This window comes from Hipposideros armiger, unplaced genomic scaffold, assembly GCF_001890085.2.
Source record: "Hipposideros armiger isolate ML-2016 unplaced genomic scaffold, ASM189008v1 scaffold_244, whole genome shotgun sequence".
Lineage (NCBI taxonomy): Eukaryota > Metazoa > Chordata > Mammalia > Chiroptera > Hipposideridae > Hipposideros > Hipposideros armiger.
In genome coordinates this window covers 2,194,387-2,219,499 of record NW_017731594.1, presented here as the reverse complement: position 1 = coordinate 2,219,499, position 25,113 = coordinate 2,194,387, and the positions used below count along the sequence as shown (strand labels likewise).

The following is a 25,113-nucleotide window of genomic DNA, read 5'->3' as shown; positions in this document are numbered from 1 at the left end:
GAAATTATAACTTAACAGGTTGAAGTATATTGTTAAAAACTTAATTTTCACCTATTTTGATTTGTTTTATAAGTAAAAATTACCTGAGAATCATAGTTAAAATGAACATCTGAAGTACAAGAAATGGATATGAGAAACTTTCCCGGAGAGGCGGTGTCCACATCACACGGGTAGCCTGAAATCAATAAAACGCTTACTTCACTCTGTGTTCCACTGCAATAAACATTACTAATCTAAAAAGCATGACTGGGAGAGTTTTCATAATTCTAATACTAGGCTCGTTCACTTGTGAATGCCTGGCATAGCTTCTCAGATTCTGTAGCTCTCTTAATAGGCACCTAGACATTAGGTAGAGAACCGTTAACTACCAAGTGCATGAAAGATATGCCAGGCCACGCATCAGGAAACACAAAGGACAAACTGGACGGTAGGTATTGGAGCAGTGAGGATTCTGGGACTCCAAAATCAGCTCCACATTTCAGCTCTGCAGTGATGACCTTGGTATCCCACGGCTTTGAGATATACACATGCCTGGAAAATTATCTAAACAAATGTCACCTGGGGCATTCACAAACACCAACAGAAGTTACACAGGACAAGTTTAAAGAGTACAGACAGACATTATAAGTAATTAAGATTGTCTCTGAATTTGTGAAACATACCTTTGAAAGAGTTAACTATTTCTGAAAACAATTAGAAGTATTTGGGAATCACTAATGTGATGCATATAATAAAAGTATTAATTAAATTTTGTATAGCCTTCAAAAGTATTTCTAAGACATATGGGTGAGGCTATTATAAAAATTTTATATCAATAATTATAAAAGATTTATATCAAGAATTTGAAAATTCTAGAACAAATCCAAGCTCTTATAACCTTGCAAGAACCTTGAAAGTTATTGCTCCTCTTCCAAGAAACCAAAATTTATAAACCTTGTAAGATGAATTATGGTCTGTATAAGAAAGTCAACTCATAATACCAGTCATCTGGCATACTCAGAGAAAAGGTCTTGTCTCTACACGAACACATTGGTGAATGATGGTGTGTATTTGTTTGCTTTAAGTTAATATATTTAAGATACTCATTATAATTTTTATGATTCCCTTGTCTAACAGATTTTTTTTAATTAACCTATCTACCTTTCACAACAGTAATGAATCAAGGTTCTACCCTATAAGCTGTGCCATAGCATAGTACATACTTCGCTTCTAAAAACGGGCAGATTCTCTCCCTTTCCACTGCAATCATCGTCAGCATCTAACACAGAGTCTGGCACATGTTACAGACTTGGCATTTTATTGGGTGAATTTATCCTATTCTAAATAAGTTTCTATGAGCTCTTTTTAGTAAGTTAATTTCTGTTTTGTGTTACTGAAAAGGCAGCATGATATAACAGAGAGAAATGAGACTTTGGAGCCAGACGGATGTAGAGTGGGTACCCCGCTTCACCATGTAGTGAATGTGTCATCTTGGGTAAGTAACTTAACCTCTCTAAATTTCTTATATCTTCTGCTGTGAGGAGAATCACCATCTCCCACAAAAGTTTGGTAGGAGTACGTGTGATAATGTATCTAAAGTGCCTCAACTCAACAAGGACAATATTTCCTTTTTTCTACCAAATATATGTGTGTGGATATACGGTACAGACTGAAAATCAGGCAAGATATTCATGTAATTAAAATTCTAAGTATTATGTAAAATGTGGATCAACATGATTAAAATATCAACTTACAACACAAGGTTCTTTAAAATATTGAGAACTCCTAAGTAATATGCAATTATATATTGCTTTAATGAATATATTTCCTTGTTCCTATACAGCCCCTTCTATTTCTTTAAAACTATTTTCTAGAAAACAAACCTCTCCATGATTGAAAAAGTAGCATAATACTGTAATTAGACCTCCAAGGTGAGTCCCACTGTAAAAAAAAAAAAAAGTAAACAATCATAATTTATGCAAAATATAGGTCTTCATAAAATTATCTTAGAGTTTAAAATCATCTATAAAATGGCATAGTACTAAACTATATAAAGTAACAGTAAAAATCTCAAAAGTACCCATGTAGTTGATATCTTAATCTCAAATGTACAAGCATACAAAGTGTGCTTTATACTTTACATATAAAGAACCTGAATTTTCTTCATGGCTGAACTTTTGTACCTCATTTAAGAAATCTTTTCGTGTCCCAAGTTACTGATGATAGTCTCCTATATAACGTTCTAAACATTTTATAATTTTGTCTTTCATATTTGAGTTTATAATCCAATGAGGATTTATTTTTCATATAGTTCTAACTTCTTTGTTCTAGATAATCTTCCAATTATTCCAAAACCATTTATTAAGAAGCCTTTCCTTACCCACTGACATGCAATATCTGCTCTATCATACATCAAGTGTCTTTAAATGCATGAGTGTGACAAAAAAAAATACAGTGAATGCTGCTACTGAGTGCCATCCAATGGAAAGGCAGGGATCTTCAATATGGGAAGTGGCACGTCGAAGTTTAGTAACAGTGTGTGACAAATGCAGTCAGTTGGGTATGAGCTACAGTTGAAAGAAGATGTGCTTTAAAGTGTGCTGTAAATTATCCTCCATCATGACAGCACTCCATGATGACAATTTCTGTCAAATAAAAATATTATGGTGTGTCCTCATCCACCTTATTCACTGGATCTGGCAACGTGTGACTTCTGGCCCTTCCCCCAATGTCAAAATGACCATGAAAGGTAAACATTTTGAATCGATTCAGGACATCAAGGCAGCCATGACAGCGTAACTAAAGACACACATGAAAGAGGACTTCCAGATCTGGTTCAACAAATGGCAAGAACGATAAGATGGATAAGTGTGTTCAAAGCAAGGGGGAGTTTTTTTAAGGGGATTAACGGCAATGTGTCTTTTACTGTGATAAATGTTTTTTATCTAAATTTTTTCATCACACCTCGTACACTTCTTCTTCTGGGCTCTATTTTATTCCAGTGATCTATTTGTCTATCCCTATTCCAACATCACAACTGTCATATTCACATCTGCTTTGTAACACAGAAATGATTAACAAAGGAAATCCTCCTAGCCTCTCCAAGAGTGTCTCAAATAGTTTAGGCCCTTCGCATTTCTGAATAATTTTAAAATCAGCTTATCAAGGTTAATAAAATGGGTAGTGCATTGAATCAATAAATCAATTAGGGATAACTCTATCTTTTGAATATTGAGTCTTCTAATCCATGAATATGGTATGTCTCTCCGTTTATTTAGATATGCCTATGTCTCTCAATAAAGTTTTACAATTTTCCGAATGAGATCATATATCCTTATTGTTGAGAATCCACGTTTTCCGTAGGTACTAAACTTATGGACCTTGGTCCTTGAGAGGCTTTTGTGAACTTGACCCCAAAGGCAAGGGAAGTAGAAACAAAAATAAAGGAATGGGACTACATCAAATTCAAAAGCTTCCACACAGCAAAAGAAACCATTATTAGCAACAAAAAGAGGAAACAACATAATGGGAGAAGATATTTGCAAACAATACCTCTGATAGGGGCTAATATCCAAAATATATTAAGAACTCATACAACTCAAGAACAAAAAAAACTACCCAATTTAAAAATGGGCAGAGGACCTGAACAGACACTTTCCCAAGAAGAAGTACAAATGGCCAACAGATACATGAACAAACACTCAACTTCTCTAGCTATTAGAGAAATGCAAATCAAAACCACAATGAGACATCACCTCATACCTGTTAGAATGGCTATTATCAACAAGACAAATAGTAAGTGTTGGAGAGAATGTGGAGAAAAGGAACCCTCATACACTGCTGGTGGGAATGCAGACTGGTGCAGCCACCATGGAAAACAGTGTGGAGGTTCCTCAAAAAGTTAAGAATAGAGTTACCACATGATTTAGCAATCCCTTTCCTTAGTATCTACCCTCAAAATTTGAAAACATTTATTTATAAAGATATATGTGCTCTTATGTCCATGGTAGCATCATTTATGGAGGCCAAGACATAGAAACAACCAAAGTGTCCTTCGATGCATGATTGAATAAAAAAGATGTGGCACCTTTATACAACAGAATATTACTCAGCCATAAGAAAGGATGAAAGACATGACTCTGCCATTTGCGACAACATGGATGGATCTTGACAGTATGATGCTAAGCAAAGTAAGCCAGATGGAAAAGGCCAAGAACCATATCATTGCACTCATATGTGGGATACAAAACAGAAAGTAACAAATGAATAAACAAAACAAAACAAAACTGATAGACACAGATAATAGTATGGTGGTTACCAGAGAAGGAAAGGGGTAAGGGGAGAATGATAAGGGTGAAGGGGATCAATTATATGGTGATGGGAGGAGACTAGACTTTGGGTGGTGAGGACACAACACAATATACAGATAATGGATTGTAGAATTGTACACTTGAAACTTATTTAATATTAACCAATGTAACTTCAATAAATTCAAAAAAAGAACTTCATGTTTTCAATGCAATCCTAAATGACGCCATTTAAAATTTCATTTTTTGTTTGATGCTACAGCATAGATGTATAATATCTGTGTATTAATTTTTGTTTCCAGTAACGTATATTTTATTATTATTTTAATACTTTACTCATAGATTTTTGGGGAAATTTTCTACATAAAATCATGTCATCTGCTTGTAAGGACACTTATTTCTCTTTTTCAAGTTTTCCAATCCTTATACTTATTACTACTTTTTCTTGACTTACTATGCTGGATAGGATACCTGGTACAATGTTAACTGCATCACAATTTTTTATTGATTCTGTGCTAGTATTTTTATGTGAAAACTTCCTAAAACAAGGGGTGTATATAAACTCTATCTACACAAACTCGATGAAAACTCAATAAACACTTGTTGAAAGACTGAATCTAGGTTTTTAATTGTAAACGTCGTACAGGTCAAGAATCACATTGTAAAGGCAGGAAACTGATGACTCAGGAAGGTATTCTGCTGTAAGAAATAGAAAACCTGACAAAAGTGGCTTGAATAATATGGATGTTTATCATATTATCATAGTATTCAACAAGAAATGAAAGTTAAGTGTCTGCTGTCATTGGTTCAGCAGCACAAAGATGTCAAGGCCGACTTGTGTGCTGTGTTTATGGCCTCTCTCATGGTCTGAAGATGGCTGCAGCGGCTCCAGGCATCACATCCAAGTGAAAGCAGGAAGAAACAGGCAAGAGGCAGCTGAGTCTACCTTTTTGTGAGAAAGGCAAATGCTCTCCTAGGTGTAACCAAGACTGATTTCACCTTCTTTTTCACTGAAAAAGCTAGCTCATATGGCTATCCCAGGTTCAGTACAGAGCGGGAAGCAGAATAGAGTTGACCCTTGAACCACACAGGTTTGAACTCCACGGGTCCACTTAGGCGTGGATTTTTTTTTTCAACAAATACTTTTTTTTAAATAAATAAATTTCAGTAAATGTATTTCTCTATGATTTTTTAAATAAAATTTTATTTTCTCTAGTTTACTTTATTGTCAGAATATAGCATATAATACATATAACTTACAAAATAGATATTGAGCAACTGTTATGTTATTGGTAAGGCTTCTGGTCAACAGTAGGCTATTAGTTCAGATTGGGGGGAATCGAAAGTTGTATGTGGATTTTCAACTGTGTGGGGGTTGGTGCCTCTAACCCCTCCTGCATTGTTCAAGGGTACATGATTGTCAGTTAACTTCAACCTGTCACTGAGGCTAGCTACACTGCTACCCCAAACAAAACTGTAGTGCTATTATCAAGAAAAATAGGCTATCAAATTATGTGTCTGTCACAAGTAATACCCATTTTCTTTCACTGATTTCTTAATGTCACATGCACAGACTAAAATTAGAAATAATCTGCTACTAATGGCAACCAAACACCTTCTGTTATAATAATTTTATAACATGGCCTAGAGGTATTTTCATCAAAGACTTCGTTAAGGAAACTTAATTAGCTAAAAAAAAAAAATCCCACAAGTATACAAGGAAGACCTTTATGATACTATTTTAGTGACAGCTCTAGTTTCCAGTTGTACCATATTGAATAAACTTCTGAAATATATAAAATAAGTCTACAAACTTTCCTACTATTAATCAATCTTATTATCCTTTTCATATAATCAACAAATGTCAGCAAGTCCTTATAAACCTACTGGAAGATCTTTTAATACAGTAGTCTTACCTCAGATATGAACCATATACGAAGAACAATCCCATCATTAGTCCATTTAAAATAAAAATCACACCAACATAAAAGCAAGCAGGGTCTCCCAATCCTTTAAAAAGACAGGGTGTTCAGTATTTGATGAATAAATGACTATGAAGCAATTGGACATAATTATCTCAGTAAGCAAGAGCTCATGAATTTGCTGAAAACATTTGCTTTTCAGATTGCTACCCTGTTAAGTAGATACATTAGGACTTTCCCCTTACAGGAGTTATTATTAGTTATTATACATTCATACCTTATAGTAGATTGTGGTTACATTTATGCTTTCTCCCAGTTAAGTATTATTATGCTGTAATAATTAGTTGGTGCTTCATTTTATTTAGGATGATGCTGTTTAGTATCTAGAACTGTCTTTAGAATCACTTGATAAATTATAAGAAAAAATCCATTACATTATTTTTATCTTTTGCTCGCTTTAGGATGAGTAAAATATGGCTCTTGACCTCAAGAATCAGATTTAGTCTACAAGAGATAATCTAGTTATTTGGTCCACTATTATGTATAGCCAGAACCTTAATATTTAATAAACCCCAAGACTATATATTTATATATAATATTAACACATACATAGTCTACTAGATGCTTTACAATCTTCATCTCACATAATTCTCAGAACAAATCTATGAGACTAGTTGGTGTGAAAATAGTTTCTTTAATGGTTGAGAAAACAGAACATAGAAAATTTAAGTAATCTGCCCCAAATTATTTAGTTCTTTGGTTATAAAAGTTATTGGTGGAGCCAAGAACTGAAGGCTGGCCTTTCTGGCCCTTCGACTTCTCTGGCCACTCCTTTCCAGTCCGCCCGAAAAAGTTCTCTTTCTTTACAACACTCCTTCAGTGTTGGATCACCTTGGGCTCTGTTATATGTTCCCTTTTTTCCCAATTGGTATATTCTCCTTAAGGAAATTCTTCCACTTCCATGGCTCCAATTATCATCTACATACAGATGACTCCCCGTCTCTACTCAGCCCAGCACTTTCTTCTTATTCCTCTATCTATACATGCAGGTAATCACTTGACAATCTCCACTTTGAGCTCTCTCAGGTATCTGAAACTAATGTAGCAATTCAAACTTGCCACTTCAAAACGTTTTTTTACCAAAGGGACTCAATTACTTAACAGAAACTAGAGTTACATGACTTCACCCTCCTTCCCCTCTCCCATCAGCCAGTTACCAAATCTTGTCAATTCGCTTCCAAAATGTCCCTCAAATCCAAGCATTTCCCAGTTGTCTTTCCTGCAGTCACTTGCTGAGGGCCCAACAGTCTCCTACCTGGCCTCACTGAACCCGCTTTTGCCCTTTAGTAATATCTTTCCCATATAACTGCCAAAATAATATTTTTAAATGCAAATATGTTAAAATTCTTCAATGAATAAAGCACAAAATCCTTAACCAGGAATTGGCCCTTCATCATCTGACCGTGCCTACATTCCCAGTTCACAGCATTTTTTCTTCTCTGTCTCACTGCTCCAGCTTTCTTTCAGTTCTTTCCTGCCTCAGGAATTTTGAATATGTTGGTCCCTGTTCTTGAAACACTTCTCCTCCCGCCTCCTAACTTAAGCAAACTTATCTTCTTATTTGTAATCTCCATCACGGTTATAACCACTAACATCTTTCTTATATGTGAACTCCAGGAGGGTAAGACCCCATGTCTACCTGATTGACCATGGGGTCCTAAGGGCCAACACTAATCTATCACTTAGTGACAACTTAATAAATGTCATATATGTATATACACAAGAGGATGTTTTTCCGTCTCTCAGAAAAGGTTATACCTTCTAAGCTGACTGAGTCATTAGTTTCTCATTTTATGAGGCATTTTCTCCATTCCTTTATTTTGCATAAAAAAGTCTATTTCTCAAATATCCTCTATTGATGCTATTTTAGATGTTATAAAGATCACCTGAGGGAAATCAGTAAAAATGTAAGGGAAATATGGAAATACAGATTTAGTACATATTCTGAGAGTTGAATGTTACTGTGAACAAGTCGACAAAAAGTATTTATAAAATATACTAAATAGCCACGTTGTGGAGAATATGCCTTATAGTGGGGTATATTAATACTCAAATTCTAAATTAATACTTATATTAGTAAGTACATATAGCCTGCTCAGAAAATTACTTTAAAGGTAAATACTCTTTTAGGTGAATTAGTTATAGAGTGTTTTAAAAAAACAATCACTAGTTTATAATAATTCTTAAAATAAGTCATACTATTATGAGGTGTTTATGTAAACATTAGTGACAACACAGCAGCATTTTAGGAAGAAAACATGCCTTCACAGCTTTGAACTTCATTTAGAGGTTCTACTCTGGTGACATTCCAGCAGGTCTTAGTTTCTATCCCAAATAAATTCATTATTCCCACAAATGTACGATACCAGAAGGCTATAATCACCTACAGGAGATAAAAACAAACAGAAATAGTGGAGGAAAATACATTACCTTCATAATAACAATGTTTCAAAATACCATTTAATGATGGTTGCCTTTGATATTATAAACTTTGACAAATTTATTTAAATCATTTCACTTGGAAAACAGTCATTTTAAAATTATACATACACATATTATCAACTAAAGTTGTGTATTACTGAGCAATGCACATCTATAAAAATTTATGTTGTGATCAACATCTCTGTAATATACTCTTGTAATCAACTTTGTAATATAAATAAGAGATGCTGTAAAATCAAGTATAAAACTCTATATTAAAACATGACGATAATAGCAAAATATAAAATTTACAGAAATATTTCATTTAGGTCCTTAAATTTATTTTCTTCATAGTCTAAAAAATAGAAAACCAATTGTATATGAAATAGTAGTTCCTGTGCCCATTAAAACTCACATAATTTAATGTAACCAGTTCTTCCCAATCTGCAGTCCACTTAAAAACAGTATAAAGACAAGAAAAAAGAACAACAGAAAAATTACAAACAAAATGATTATGCCTAAGAGATTTAAAAAACATAATTTTATAGATTTGGAAAAATAATGCAAGATTATTGAGAAAAAAAGTTAAAAAATAAAGAGTTCAAAGTAAAAGTAAAAACTACCTAGAGCTAACTACTTTTAATATGTTGGTGATCATCTTTCTGGCCTCTTCTTAGGCATATAAAAACACTCAACTAGAGGCTGGCCAAGTGGCTCAGTTGGTTGAGAGCTTGCTTCAAGAGTTTGAGCTCTGAGCAACAGCAGTTTGATTCCCGGCCCGAGCTGAGCAGCCGCTCAGGTGGCAGGATGGCTCAGCTTAAAAATATATACATAAAAAATAAATAAATAAAATAAAATAAAAACACTCAACTAGAGTTATTCAGTATTATATAATATTGTGTATTATATTATGTTAATGTAACATATATTACTAAACAACATCATAAACATCTTTCTATATCCAAAAAGTATAGATTTACTATTTTATAACTTAATGTTATAAAACTGACACTCTGCTAAAATTTATCATTTTTATTCTTGTGTGAAGAAATAGACAATCTGTATAGGGCTATGTCTATTAAATAAATTTAATCAATAATCAATAACTTTCCAAATCAGAAAGAATCAGGCCCAGATGGGATTACTGGTGAATTCACATATTTAAGAAGAAACTATATTGATCGTCTAGAATCTCTTTTAGAAGATACAACAGAGGGAATACTTATGAACTCATATTTGTTGAGGCCAACAGTACCCTAATACCAACTAGACAAAGATACTACAAAAAAAGTAAATTGTAGAACTGAAATTTGAAAGTAAAAACACAACACCATTTACATTAGCACCCTCAAAAATGTAATACTTAGGTATACATTTAAAAAAAATATGTTCGAGATCTATATGAGGAAAGCTACAAAATTCTGATGAAAGAAATCACAAAACTAAATAAATGGAGAAATATCCCATGCTCATAGATAGGAAGATTCAATATTTACAAAATGTCAGTTCAATTTGACCTACAGATTTAACACAGTCCCAATCAAAGTCCACCAACGTATATGTGGATATGGAAAAACTGATTCTGAAGTTTATATGGAGAGGTGAAAGACTCAAAATAGCCAACATAATATTAAAGGAGAAGAACACAGTTGAAGGACTTATGCTACCCAATTTTAAGGCTTACGATAAAGCTACAAATATCAAAACAGTGTGGTATCAGTGAAAGAACAGACCAAAAAAATCAATGGAACAGAACAGAGAGGCCAGAAATAGACCCACATAAATGCAATCACCTGATCTTTGACAAGGGCACAAAAGCAATACAATGGAGCACAGATAGTGTTTTCAACAAATGGTGCTTGAATAACTAAACATCCACATGTAAAAAATAAACAGACTCAGATCTTACAGCTTTCACAATAATTAACTCAAAATGGATCACAGACCTAAACATAAATTACAAGACTCTAATATAAAACCCCTCGAATATAACAGAAGAAAATCTGAGTGACCTTGCATTTGACAATGACTTTTTAGATACAATACCAAAGGTATACATAATTCATAAGATGAAAACAAAGATAACAACAAAAAACAACAACAGATAAGTTGGACTTCATTAAAGTTCCTGATTTGCAAAAGATAATGTCAACAGAATGAAATACAAGCCATAGATTAGAATAAAATATTTGTGAAAAACATACCTGATAATGGACTGTATCATATACAAGGAACACTTAAAACTCAACAATAAGAAAGCAAACAACTAGATTTTTTTAAAAAATGGGCCAAAGACTTAACAGACAGCTCACCAAAGAAGATAAACAGATGGCAAATAAACATATGAAAAGATGCCCCACATGATATGTCATCTGGGAAATGCAAATTAAAACAACAATTAAATACCACTACATACCTAATAGAACGATAAAATCCAGACCACTGACAAGGATGGCCAGGACGCGGGGCATCAGGGACTCTTAGTCATCTGGTGGGAACGCAAAATGGTTTAACAACTTTGGTAGACACTTTGGCTGTTTATTACAAAACTGGACATACTGCTACCATACAGTCAAGCTACCTTTGTATTTACCCAAGTGAAATGAAAACTTATGTCCAAACAAAAAGCTGTACATAGATGTTTATAGCAGCTTTTTCATAACGGCCAAAACTTGGAAGCAACCAAGATGTCCTTGAGCAGGTGAATGGATAAACTGTGGTCCATCCAGACAATGGAATATTATTCAGCACTCAAAGGAAATGAGCTATCAAGCCATGAAAAGACATGAAGGAACCTTATATGCATCTTACTAAGTGAAAGAAGGCAATCTGAAAAGGTTACGTACTATATATTATTTCAACTATATGACATTCTAGAAAAGGTTATAGAGATAGTAAGAAGACCAATGATTGCCAGGAGTTAGAAGGGAGGGTGGGATGAACAGGCAGAATACGGAGTATTTTTAAGGAAACTATTATGTATGATACTGTAATGGTAGACATACCATTACACATTTGTACAAACCCATAGAATAAACCACCAAGTCACAACCCTAAGGCAAACAATGGAATTTCGGTGATAATGATGTGTCAATGTGGGTTCATCAACTGTAACAAGTATACGTCTCAGGTGGGGGATGCTCTGGTGGAGGGAGCTTGTGCATGAATGGCGATAGAGGGATAAAAGAAATCTCTGTACCTTCCACTCAATTTTGATGAAGTTAAAACTGCTCTAAAAAATAAAATACATAAAAAATGAAATAAAACATTAAAATCTGTGGGTCAGAGTTAAGGCAGTGCTGAGAGGCAAATGCATAATTAATGCAAATTTAAAATTAATGTCATTTTATGTAATGTAAAATTAACATATTAGAAAAGAAGAAAAATGTCAATAATCTAAGCTCCCAACTAGGAATCTACGAAAAGAAGAGCAAAATAAACCCAAAGCAAGCAAAATAATAAGGAAGGAAATAATAAGGAGCAGAAATAAGTGACATTGAAAGCATAAAAGCACTAGAGAAAGCCAATGAAAAGGAAGAGCTGGTTCTTTGAAAAGTTCAATAAAATTGACAAACCTGAAGCATGACTGAGAAGGCAAAACAGAAATGACACAAATTACCTGTATCAGGAATAAAATGAAATATAAGTACAGAATTTTCTTTTTCTTTTTTAAAGATTTTATTGGGGAATTGGGGGAGGGGAATAGTGCTGGGGAATTGGGGAAGGGGGCCAGCCAAGTTGTTGTTCTTCAATCTTCGTTGTGGAGGGCGCCAGTTGCCATCTGGTTGCCCGTCGGCAGCTCGTGGCCTCTACGCTCAAGGTGCTTTGTTACAATCTTAGTTGCAGGTGGGCGTAGCTACCATCCCATGCGGGAGTCGAAACAGCAGCCTTGTTGTTAAGAACACACGCTCTATCCACTGAGCCATCCGGGCAGTAGCTCAGCTTAAGGTGCTAAGTTCAGTCTTAGTTGCGGGTGGGCATAGCCTACCATTGAACAGGCAATCTTGTTGTTACACCAGCTGAGCCATCCTGCCACCTGTTGGCAGCGCAGCGACAGCTCAGCTCGGGCGCAGTGTCACTGGCCCATGTGGGAATCGAACCGGCAGCCCTGTTGCTCAGAGCTCACGCTCTTAAGCCAACTCCTAACCAACTGAGCCACCCAGCCGGCCCCAGAACTTTCATATGTCAACAGGATCAAGGAATACTATGAATCACTCTGACACACTTAAATTTGACAATTTAGATAAAATGGACCTTGGAAAACAAAAGCTATCACATTTCACCCAACATAAAACAGATCTGAATAGGCGCGCACACTCTCGCATGCTCACTCGCTCTGTCTCTCTCTTTCTCTCTCTCTCTCTCTCTCTCTCTCTCTCTCTCTCTCTCTCTTACACAAAACTATTAAGAAAATCAAATTCAAATGTAAAAATTCTCCAAACAGCAATCTCCATAACCATACCCAAATGTTTTGATTGCAAAATCCTACTGAATATTTTAAAAAAGAGTTAAAATCAATTCTGTATAATCTTTTCCAGAAAAACAAGGAGAGCAAACACTTCCCCATTCATTACCTGAAGCTAGTATCACCCTGATACTAAAGCCAAAAAAAAAGTACCAAAAAATTATACTACAGATTAGTGTCTCTTATGAAGACAGAGAGACATAAAAAGCCCTAACAAAATATTACCAAATATTTCAGCAATATATAAAAATAATTATATGCCATGACCAAGTGGGGTTTATTCCAGGGAAATAAGTCTATTTCAAGATTAAAAATGAATCAATGCAACCCTTCATATATTAACAGGATACAAAAGAAAAACCTCATAACCACACCAATTGGTACAGAAAAAGCATTAGAAACAATTCCATACCTATTGTGATAACAACTTTCAGAAAAAAAAAACAGGAATAAGAGAAAGACTTCTTCAACTTCATAAAGGTCATGTGTAAAAACTTACAGGTAACATTAGACTTCATGGTTAAAGACTGAATGCTTTCTGCCTAAGACTAAGAACAAGGCACAGATATCCACATTCGCCAGTCTTAATAAACAGTGCTGAAAACTCTAGCCAGTGCAATAAAGTAAAAAGGGGAAACAAAAACATACAGATTACCAGGAAAGAAAGAAAACTGTCCCCTTTTCCATATGACACGGCTATATATGTAAAAAATTCCAACAAATCTACAAAACAAACAAAAAACCCTCCTAGAACTAATAAGATCTCAGTAAGGGTGCAGGATAAAAAGATAAACATACAAAAAACAATTGTATTTCTATATATTAGCAATGACCATGTGGACATCAATATTGAAAATACAATCCCCTTTACCATCATTCAAAAATCATAAAATACTTAGATGTGTATCTAGCAAAACACATACAAGACTTGTATACTGAAAACTACATAATGCTAATGAAAGAAACCAAAGAAAATCTAAATAAATGGGAGGGCGACATACCATCCATATTGAGGAATTAGAAGACTCAACAGTAAAGAGGTCAATTCTTCTCCAATTTAATTACATTTAATGCCATTCTTATCAAAATCTCAATGAGACTTTGTAGACATAGAAAAGATTATTGTTAAGTATATATTAAAATGCAAAGTAATTCACTAAACCAATTTCGAAAAAGAATGAAGGGGGAGGAATCAGTCAACCTAATCTAAGATGTATTATATAAGTACAATAATCAAGACTATATGGTGTTGGCAGAGGGACAAACACATATCAATGGCAGAGAGCAAAGAACACAGGAATCGACCCACAGAAATATGTCCAACTTATTTTCACAAAAGCACAAAACAATTGAACATCCATAGGTGAAAAACAAAAATCTTGACCCAAGTCTCACGTCTCACATTGTATACAAAAATTAACTCAAAATGAAATAGATCACAGATTTACATGTAGAACACAGAACTCTAAAAATTTTTAGAAAAAAAAAACATACCGAAAATCTTTATTATCTAGGGCTACTCAAAGAATTCTTAGACTTGGCACCAAAAGCATGATCCATAAGAGGAAAAATAGATAAACTTAATTAAAACTTTATAATGAAAACCAAGCATATCTAAATTTATGGGATACAGATATAGCAGTGCTTACAGCAGAATTTATAGGATTAAATGCTTCTCTGGAAAGAAAATTTTAAATCAAGGGGGTAATCATCTACCTTGAAAAACTAGCAAGAAATGATCAAAGTACCCCCAGAAAGAAAATAATAAACATGAGGGAAGAAATCAATGTTATAAAAAATAGAAAAACAACAGAGAAAGATCAATGAAACCAAAACAGGGTGTTTTGTAGATAATTCAATAAAGTGAATAAAATTTTATCTACACTAATAAAGAAAAATAATGAAAATACACAAATTACCAATATTACAAATGAAAAACAAGCATTGTTAAGACAAAAGAATATTAGAATATTATGAACAATTTTATGTCAATAAATTCAACTTTTAGATAACATTCTTTAAACAATACAAATGACAAAAGAGAAATAGAAAATCTGAATGGTCCTATATTTAATAAAGGGATGGAATTTGTAAATAAAGTCCTTCCCACAAAGAAAACTCCCAGTAGACCCTGGGAGCTTCATTAGTGAATTCTTGCAAACATTTAAGAATAAATAATAATGTCACAGATTCAAGGTCAACATAGAAAAATTAACAGTATTTCTATATGTTAACAATCAGAAATCAAAAAAATTTTTAAATATCATTTATAGTAACTCCTTTCAAAACTCAAAATGATTAGGTATAAATTTTATAAAATATATGCAGTATCTTTATGATTGTCTATAGCCAATAAAATCTATTTAAAAACTTACTAGAATAAGTGAGTTTAGCATGGTTACAAGATACAAGCTCAATAAACAAAAAAATCAACTGTATGAATTAAAGAAAAAATATATATATATACATACAAAAAATTTTAAATATAATGTTTAGAAAAACTTGTAAAGTGATATATTCAGTGAGAGCATTTATATGGACTTACAAGAGCACATAAAACAATCCTTGAACAAAAGGACTAGATGGATACAAATGAAATTAATGATAATAATACTGGTGGGAATGAGAAAAGGAGCAAACTGGACAGGGAAGCAGAACAAAGATGACTTTAACTGAATCTACGATGCTTTAATTATTTTAAATATCTCAAGCAAAAATGTCAAAAGAGTAGCATTTATTCATTCTAAGTGGTTGGTCACACATTATGTGCCTGTTATTCTTTAAGTTTCTGTGATTTTACACATTTCAAAATCAAAGTATTTTTTTTAAGTAATACAATATGAAGAAAGGACTAAAAACAGTAATTTTAACTAATCTGCTGGATTCTGAGATAACTCAAAAATAGTGCCTACCATGATGTGAAATTAGCATTTATCTTAAGAGTTCACAAATTGAATTTACTAATTTTTTTGTTGTTTTCTTTTTTTCAATTTCTAGAATTTGCAGACTACCATAAAATACCCTTTTTTTAGGCTAAGGAATGGAACATATTCACTGATTTCTGGCTATGTGACTAAATAAAGCTTGCTTTCTTAAAGTGACTGCAAGGTCACTGTTCGGCTCATCGACTGTCCCTTGTGCGATCAGTAATGCCTGCCCACAGGGTGTTCATTTAGAGCCCTCCTCGGCTCTTCTCATCTGGCTTGTCTATTACACTGGTCATTACTGCCACACTAAGTTCTATTTTTTGAGTTCACGTGAGCCAAGTTTCCAAGGTCTTTAAATTTAGGAGAACGTTTGATACTCTACTCATCTGTAAGGACACATACTAGTACAATCAATAAATCTTAAAGGTCCCCTCCATTTTATAACCTCATTGTTTTTACTTACAATTTTTATCTGATAAAAAAAGAATCACTCTACAAATATTTATCCAAAATTTTACTCACCTCTGGATAAAGATGGAAGCGTTTCACTGTATTTATTACAAGGGGATATTCAGTGAGCCTGTCATTCATAACCATCCACAGTCCTTCCAAAAATGAAGGTGCTTCCATAATGGTCTTGAAGTAGGAATAATAAAGTCCCTTTAAAAAGGCACAAATTGTCATGTAAGTGAAATTTGCAAATATTTCTTTTTATAACTCCTGTTACAATAATTTCTTCTGAGAAAAAAGAAAAGATGAATCATAAGACTTCCTAAGTTCTTCTTGCTACTACTGCATTCCTGGACTCCAAAGGCATGCATTTCAGGCTATCACTATTCATTCATATTTTCTGTAGGTTTGAAGAAGAGTTGTAGGGGTAGTTAAATGTTTCAAGGAGCTTTTCTAACCACATCTTAAAATATATATACAATATATTTTTAATTCTACCAAGCTTAATTTTACCCCCACTCTGGATGAATTCTGGCATTCACAGAGATGCCTTCATGTCTTTGTACAACTCTATATATAGAAAATTACTTCTCTCAAGAGTCTGAGCTCTGAGCAACTGCGGTTCGATTCCCGGCCCGAGCTGAGCAGCCGCTGAGCTGCCAACAGGTGGCAGGATGGCTCAGCTTAAAAAAAAAAAAAAGAAAATTACTTCTTTTTTCCAGCTCCTTAGAAAATAACATATAATAATCACAATCATCACAGGATGGAACTTCATGCTTTCACCTTACTTCCTCGCTCCATCCTACAGTTCTGCATAAAGTCAACGCTCACCGAGTGGCAACTTACTACTGTTGATCATGACACAAGCGCTGTGTCCTGCAAAAGGAACTATTGTAGCTTGGTGGATTACTCCAGCATAGGAAATAATGACTTTACTAGGCTAGTAAAAGTTCTATCAGTTAAAATTCAAAGATTAACAAAAGCATCTTGTTTCCTAGCACTTCCCTCATCAATTTCTCGTTTTCCTTTCTAAAATATAAAAACAAATAAAGGGCTACATACATTGTTTGTAATACATTCTCCCCAAAATACATTAAAAATAATCTCCAGCTCTACATTCACCCCTGCCTCCTATAACAGCTTTATCTTTTGCTAGATGAAGCAATAGTGGCGACTAAACTGAAGATGTGATTTAGCTGATTGGTAAAATACGAATTCACACAAAGATGTTTCCTTTCTATGAGGGCAACGAGGCGATGCTACAATGACAGGGCATCTAATATGCATAAGTCAATATTTAGAGAAATAGAAAATGTACACATAAGCTTTCATTAATTGCAGCTATGGTTTCTGTGCCAGGCGTTATGCTGTGTGCATCATTTATTATCTTCCTGCATTGTCAGTGAAACCCTGTGAGGCTTGGCGTTATTTCTATTTAGCAGATGAGATTACTGACAATCAGAGGTTAGCTGGCCAGCCGTCACACGAAGGAGCACAGGCTGCCATCTGAGTCCAGTGACCCGTCATCACAGCCCAATCTCTGCCACAGCTACACTCTTTATTTAACAATATTTTAGATCCTCTCTTTGGAAATAGTACGTATTATTTTATTAAATATTAATTTATTAAAAATTAATTCAAATATTAAAAATTTGAATGCCATACAAATGCTAACTAACATACCCAATTCTTCAAAGCTTTAAGGGAGCTGTAAGGGTGACATTTAAACAAAACAAAACAAAACAAAACAAAAAACCAGTGGCTGAGAATAGGCAAATTTATAGACAGAAAGTAGAATACAGGTTACCAAGGGCTGGGGAGGGAAAGAAAGAAGTTTCATTTGAAGGGTACAGTTTCTGTTTGGGATGATAGAAAAGTTCTGGAGATGGGTGGTGGGGATGGCTGCACAATAACATGACTGCATTTGATGCCACAGAACTAACCGTCCACTTAAAAACAGTCAAAACAGTAAATTTTTCAATTTAAAATTTTTTTAATATAAATTTCATTTTTAAAATTTAATTTAGCCACAACTGAAAACAAAACAGAAAGGCGGTGGCTAAAGAGTCATGAGACCCAGTTTCAGTTCTTCAGTTGACCCCTAACTGATGGATCTGGAGAGTGGTTTTGGTTTCGCTTAATTACAAAATTCTGCAATTCTGGCTTTTGTTCTCCCATTTAATCCTCACAGTAACTATGTTAAATATGTATGGCAGATGGCATTATCTCCATTTTATAGATTAGTTTAGCAAAACAATAGAAAATGTATTAAGAAGTTACATCAAAAGTTGCCTCTTAAATGAGATCAACTTGAAGTCAAATGAGCTATAAAAAAAAAAGAAAATGAAAACAGTCAGGTAAAATATGGAGTCTTCCAACTCTAACCTAACAGAAAGCAATTTCTGATAACATTTGATACCCCTATATCACTTCTTAAATGTTCTGGGCTCTCCTCTTCCTAAGCTATTCTAATTGATCGTTATTATCTTTAAAAGAAGTCTGTATTAGGAAAAGAGGAGAGATAATAAGTAAAAGAAAAGAATCCTAAAACACTTTCTATTTGAATAATAAACCTAGGTTATAGCTTGAGAAACAGTGCAGTTCACCAAAAATTCACGTCAGTTCCTGATAAATTTCCACCTTATAGCCTTACTATTATTAAACTACAAATGAATTCATTAAACAAAAAAAGAGCCTAACCATTTCGGTGCGAAAAGTCATCTCCCGTTCCAAAGATGAGAGGTGAGAAAAATGACGATCATTTTCAAAAAGTGTTACTAAATGTATCCTAGAGCAAAAAAAATGAAGCATCATATTATAAGAATAAGACCATGTTTCAAAACTTAGTACTAAAATAACAAAGCTATAAACAAAGTATGAAAATCATAAAGAGGAAAAAATACATTTTTGTAACACTGAGATAACTTTATAATTTGCTTACTACCTTGTATATATTTTAGGCATTTATAATCTAGTGTTGCACACAGCTGAAACTCCTTAACTTCAGGCCTCTAAGTCAGAACAGAGGTAAGTTTTGGTTGGGTTGTTAAGTTTCACAAGTGACTCTAAAGTACTAAGTTTAGGAAACGCCTCTGTAGCTATTGAAAAGCACTTGGAACAGAATTTTAAATAAAACTACTTTATATTAAAGCAATTTTTAAATAACAATAATTTCTTGTAAGGGATCAGCTGTCAAGTGCCAAAGAACATAGGACTGTACTTGAAGATATTTTATTAGTACAACTGAGGAAAACAGTGAAAACAGGAGCACACGGTGATAAGCAAAATTAGTTAGTGAGCAGTTACGCTTTTCTTAATTCATATAATAGATGTTTTCCAATGAAATAGAAAATAAAGCAAAATTCCATCTATCAACCCTGTCCTCCACTCACTTTCATTTATGTGCAGGACATATGCCAGGGTACCAATAGCTGTAGGGAATATTTCTTACCATCAGAGCCTTCGTTCTAACATCAAAATCTCCCTGCAGACTAAATGGCCACAAAAACACTGTCCCAACAGGACGTGGGGCAGAATAGAAATCTCTGAGCTCAGGTAGAAAGGAAGCTATGTAAGAGGAGAAATAATATTATCATAGATACAGTTTTACAGGTCAATTACTTGGGCAAAATCTGGCACATGTGCATTAAAGACTCACCTAACCCTGCACTATGACTGCAGTCTTTACCTTCATTTCTACCTGATTTCCAAGGGACAAGAGTTACTAAAGCTTTACCTCGCCTCTGCCACTAACAAACCATTACTGTAAAACAAAGGAGTTTTTAGATGAAATAAACATGCAAAGTACACTACAAAAGCTAGATATTTAAGAAACATAGTGGTGAATCCTTTGGTGGAGCAAAAATATTTTAACGCGTAAGTTACCATTCTCCTGATGCACCCACTTTGCAAATGCTGCTTCACGTAGGAGGTTTTTGTGTTTTTTTTAAAGATTTTTTTTTTAATTGGGGAATTGGGGGGATGGGAACAGCGCTGGGGAATTGGGGGAAGGGGAACAGACAAGTTGCTGTCGTTTTGTTCTTCAGTCTAGTTGTGGAGGACGTCGCCTCACTGGCCCAAGTTGGCACCATCACTGCGCTCTTCCCGGGCGAGGCAGATCAGTCGCCGGCTTCTGGACGGCCGCTCACTGCGGCTGCTGGCCGCTCACGCTGGCTGCTGGCCACAGACGGTAGCCCATGGCAACCCACTGCCACAGGGGCTGCAGCCTACGCCGTCGCCGGCGACCCACGGCAGCCCAGCTCCAGGTTGAGCTGTTGTTCAGCATCTTAGCTGTAGAGGGCAGTGTCACTGGCCCTCATATGTGGGATCCGAACCGGAGCCCTCTGGCGTCCCAAGCCAGTTCTTAACCATCGCACCACTCGGCCGGCCCCGTAGGGGGTTTTTTAAAAAGCAATCTGGATGTGTAAACTGATACAGATGCACATACAGATGTTCTATACACATAACAAGCAGTTACCATTTTATGGTATGCGATCAGTGATGGCAAGTTTTAATTCAAATATTTTATGTATTTCAAACGGAAACTAATCTTACCAGTGCAAAAGTCCCAAAAAGGCAGCTGGAAAAAGAAGGAAAAAAAAAAAAAGAAGTCATTAAAAGCTGCTTTATTGCAGTGATTATAATATACCTTTAAAACAACTATTTCAAATGCATTCCCTTATATGTCGAGCAAGCGCACACAAGCAAGACGGCCAGCTACTTCTCTCTCCATGAGCACAGGGAAAATTCCACAAGGACATAAACTGGGAACAGGGCTGACCTCTGCAGGGGGGATTTGGGGGGTAAAGGAAGACGTGGAAGACTTTGTCTCATTTACGAAATTTGCAAACAAGTGACGAAATGACTGATGATTTGGACCTTTTCTGTGATTTGTCAGAAATTATTCTCTCTTATTATTGATTGTTCTCTATTTATGTGAAATTTTAAAAAGAAGCACATACACACACTACGATCAGCTCAATCCTTCCAGGACAGGAGCCCACAGGGATCTCTCTAGATCACTTTCCCTCATGCCCATGAGAATATGGTTTAACGCAGGAAATCGCTTCCTCAGCAGCAATCTGAACGCCCCTTTGGGCGATTCAAACCTTTATGGAACCTGGACTGCTCCCAGGCTACCGGCCTGGGAGACTCATCCGGAGTCCCCATGTCACCGTCCTAGGAATGAGGCTTTACCAGGGAGCTGCAACACAGGTCAGTGACACTGCTGTGGGGATGGGCTTTTGGAGGAGCTACAAACACTGTCTGTCCCCTTCTGGTGGCTGGGACTCTGCTTGTTTTCAAAGATACAGCGGAGCTGGGGGAGGAGATGGGAGGAGGCCAAGTTAAAAAAACAACAACAAAAAAACCCCCCACAAACCCCCCTGTTCTTATACAGTTTCAGTAGTTTTTCTTGACTAAATGCTCTTTAGATTGATGTAAACCTTTGGTTAATTTCCAAGGACTTGAAAAAGTTGATTCTGATCATTTTCCAGGTATTTCTGTTGCTGTCACAGAGGCGTGAATTTACTTAGCTATTCCCAATGTCCTGCCCACCCCTCCAAGATTTTACAATAGCATTTCTTATGGCTGTCACAAATACACTTGGCAAGTCATTTTCTACACCACCATTAACCTCTTAAAAACTCAAAAAGTTACTCAACTTGGCTAACAAAATAAGTGCAAATTAATTAATAAGTCAATTAATAAGAATACTAGCAAAACACTGCAATGTTGGAGACTCCAAGCCATCCTTCACCAGGCTTTTTTCCATATTCCTAACCATTCTGAGTTCATTCGTACCACTCTTCAGTACTTTTCGGATTTACTTGTTTTATACCATGATCAGCAAACCACAGCCCACTATCTGTTTTTGTACTGTCCGCTAGCTAAAAAAGGTGGTGACATTTTTAAAGGTTGTATAAATAAGAAACAGCAGCAATGGAGATTGCATATGGCCTGTGAAGCCCAAAGTATTTACTACCTTTCTCTTTACAGAAAAAAAAAAATATATATATATATATATATTTTATGTTAACTACATGTTAACGCTGTCTAATATATAATATACTCTGAACTACTGTGATATTAAACCAAGACATTCTCTCTCCACTTGAAATTGATGACCTTCTGATAAGACTTTATTAAATTTAAGATACACACAGACTGTCCTATTCAACTACATTTGTATCCTCTTCCTTACTCTCCAGACAATTATAATATATTGGCAAAAACTCTTAGAAGTGATATTTAAGGAAAAGGAAAAGATCAAATATCCTACTCAATCCATCTAGCTTTCCAAAAATCCTCAAAATAATCTCGTCTCTCACTCCCTCCCCTTACCCCACATTCCACAATAAGGTGCGATAATGCCAATATCCTAAATGCAGGAGGTGCTTATCACACCCCCTTCCAAAGTCCTGATAAAAAGCATGTCTCCTGGACCCCTGTATCCTGTTCCTCAACCTCATCTCTGAAAGTGACCAAGCCTTGCATTTTACTGAAACAAAGATGATTTGACACAAGCATTCCAAACTTCCCTTATAGCTACTTCAATGTTTCTCCATACAATAATCCTTGCTTTTCTCCTCCCTGCCATCTCAAACAGGAACTCTCTCTCGTCTTTTCCAGTTAGCTTCTCAGATTTGTGTCTTTAATTCCACCCTTCCCAAATATTTCAACACTTTACTCCATCAACTATTCTCTCTCTCCCTCTCCCTCTCCCTCTCTCTCTCCCTCCCTCAATCTTACCCTCTCCCACTGACCCTTCCCCTCAGCCTTGACTTCTTCAATACCCTAAAACACTTCCCTTGATCTCACAGCCCTTCAAACCACGAAATATTCTCTCCAGCCCCCACCCATTTGCTGACAAGATTCTCAGCCAACTTCTTTCTCCTAAGTTCCCGTGACTCTTTTCTATGACCAACGGACCTTTGAGTTATCAACATCAATGACCTCTTTCTCCACGCTCTGTGTAGCATTTGACCAGGCTCTTGGATTTCATCCTGTTATCTTCATCACACCAACTCTCCCAGTTCTATGTTTTTCTGCCCAGTTTCTATATGCTTACCTGGCTATTCCTTTTCCTCTCCTCTCTTGACACTAAAGCTTTCCCAAGTATCTTTGCCCACTTTTCTCTCTTGGCAATCTCTCCCAATGCTAGTTTCAACTCACTTTTATGTGGGTAATTCCTGAATCTATGACTCTCACTCCTGAATTTTCTGTCATTCCTCCCTCCCTCTCACCACTCTCTCTTCTTCCACCTCACCACCTACCAGGCCGTATGTTTCCACCAACTCGAACCTCTCCTCTCTTCCCTATTCCTGTGTTGTCAAGCTTGTTAAGACCTTGTTAAGACCTGGATTGATGAAAGTAAGTAGGTACTAACATGAGGCAATCGGTTGTCTAATTTGACCCTATTTCCAACTATTAAAGAGTCTAATTTTAAAAATCAACACTTTATTTTTGCCTCATTTAAGGTGCAGGAAAATAGAATGTCTGCCACTCAAGAGCTCACCTATCATTTTTACAACCCGTGATAAAGGGATGCCCTGATTAAGACGACATTTTGGTGGTGACATACAGGTGATCGCTATGCCCCAAAACCCTGGGAAATGTTTTAAAACAAGAACTTAGGGGGCTGGGAATTCCTGTCAGCGATTTTCCAGAGCTTGGACCTTGTCATTACTGCTGCTTGGTTTGCTTGTTAAACTCATCTTCAAGACGCACCCAAACCACTTCAAACCCCAGGCTCGGAGGGCCGCGGGAACTCGTGCCGAGGGCTCTCTCCGGCCTGTCCTGCTCACCTACGCAGATGGTTGCCCTGCCTGAGAACTGACGTCTCCGTAGTAGGTGCACCTGGTCGAGGAGCTGCTCCAGGTAACAGCGGAGGAATTGGAAGCGGCGGAGAAAAAGGGTTTTTGTGACCATCTCCATTTGCATGCAATTCTGCGCCTTCAAGTTTCGGGTCCTCCGCGGCGAGTAGCGTCGGGCGCCCCCGGGCAGGTTCCCGCCGCCTACGGGCAAAGGCTGCTCGGACTTTTCCACTTCCTCCTGCGGCTCCTCCTCCACCTCCGGCTCCCCGGCTCCAGTGACGCGGCGCCGCCGCCTAGACTGCGGGGAGCGCGGAGAGCGCAGCGGCTGTGAAGCCGCTTCTCGGAGCTTATTCCTCGTCGGCCCGACCATTTTCTCATAGTCCCTGTTCGGATGGAGCTGGCTCTCCCTCCGGCGTGGGCCCGGCCGAGCTGGGTGAGGTCCGCAGGGGCTCGCAGCCTCAACGACTCGTCCCCGCCGCCGTTGCCCCGGGTCGTCAAGGCGACCACGAAACCTGGAGGGGGGGGGGCGCGAAGTGCGCAGCGCCACGTGCTCAGCTTCCTACGCGCATCCTATCCGCCCGCGTGCAGCCCCTGCGCGCCGCCCCACGCGCGTCCTCCCGCGCGCAGGCCCTGCGCGCCGCCCCACGCGCGTCCTCCCGCGCGCGTCCCCCTTGCACAGCCCCTGAGCGCCGCCCCACACGCGTCCCACGCGCGCAGCCCCTGCGCACCGCCCCACGCGCGTCCCCCCTTGCACAGCTCCGCGCCGCC

The 25,113-nt window shown here is 36.7% G+C and overlaps 1 protein-coding gene across 3 annotated transcripts in view; it reads right to left on the bottom strand.

Moving 5' to 3' along the window:
* The window catches only part of DPY19L2 (dpy-19 like 2), a 65,293-nt gene extending 40,317 nt beyond the window's left edge, over window positions 1–24,976 (bottom strand). The window contains exons 1-8 of one of the 3 annotated variants that reach the window (XM_019655722.1): window positions 24,337–24,976; window positions 21,086–21,110; window positions 19,232–19,319; window positions 16,604–16,741; window positions 8,531–8,651; window positions 6,203–6,296; window positions 1,863–1,920; window positions 84–175 (exon numbers count right to left, since the gene is read on the bottom strand). In XM_019655722.1, the coding sequence (XP_019511267.1) occupies window positions 84–175; window positions 1,863–1,920; window positions 6,203–6,296; window positions 8,531–8,651; window positions 16,604–16,741; window positions 19,232–19,319; window positions 21,086–21,110; window positions 24,337–24,715 (995 nt within the window). In that variant the 5' untranslated portion in view covers window positions 24,716–24,976. The remainder of the gene's footprint in view (window positions 1–83; window positions 176–1,862; window positions 1,921–6,202; window positions 6,297–8,530; window positions 8,652–16,603; window positions 16,742–19,231; window positions 19,320–21,085; window positions 21,111–24,336) is intronic. The other 2 variants (XM_019655724.1, XM_019655725.1) reach the window with 2 other exon arrangements.
* Between the last annotated feature and the right edge of the window lie 137 nt (window positions 24,977–25,113).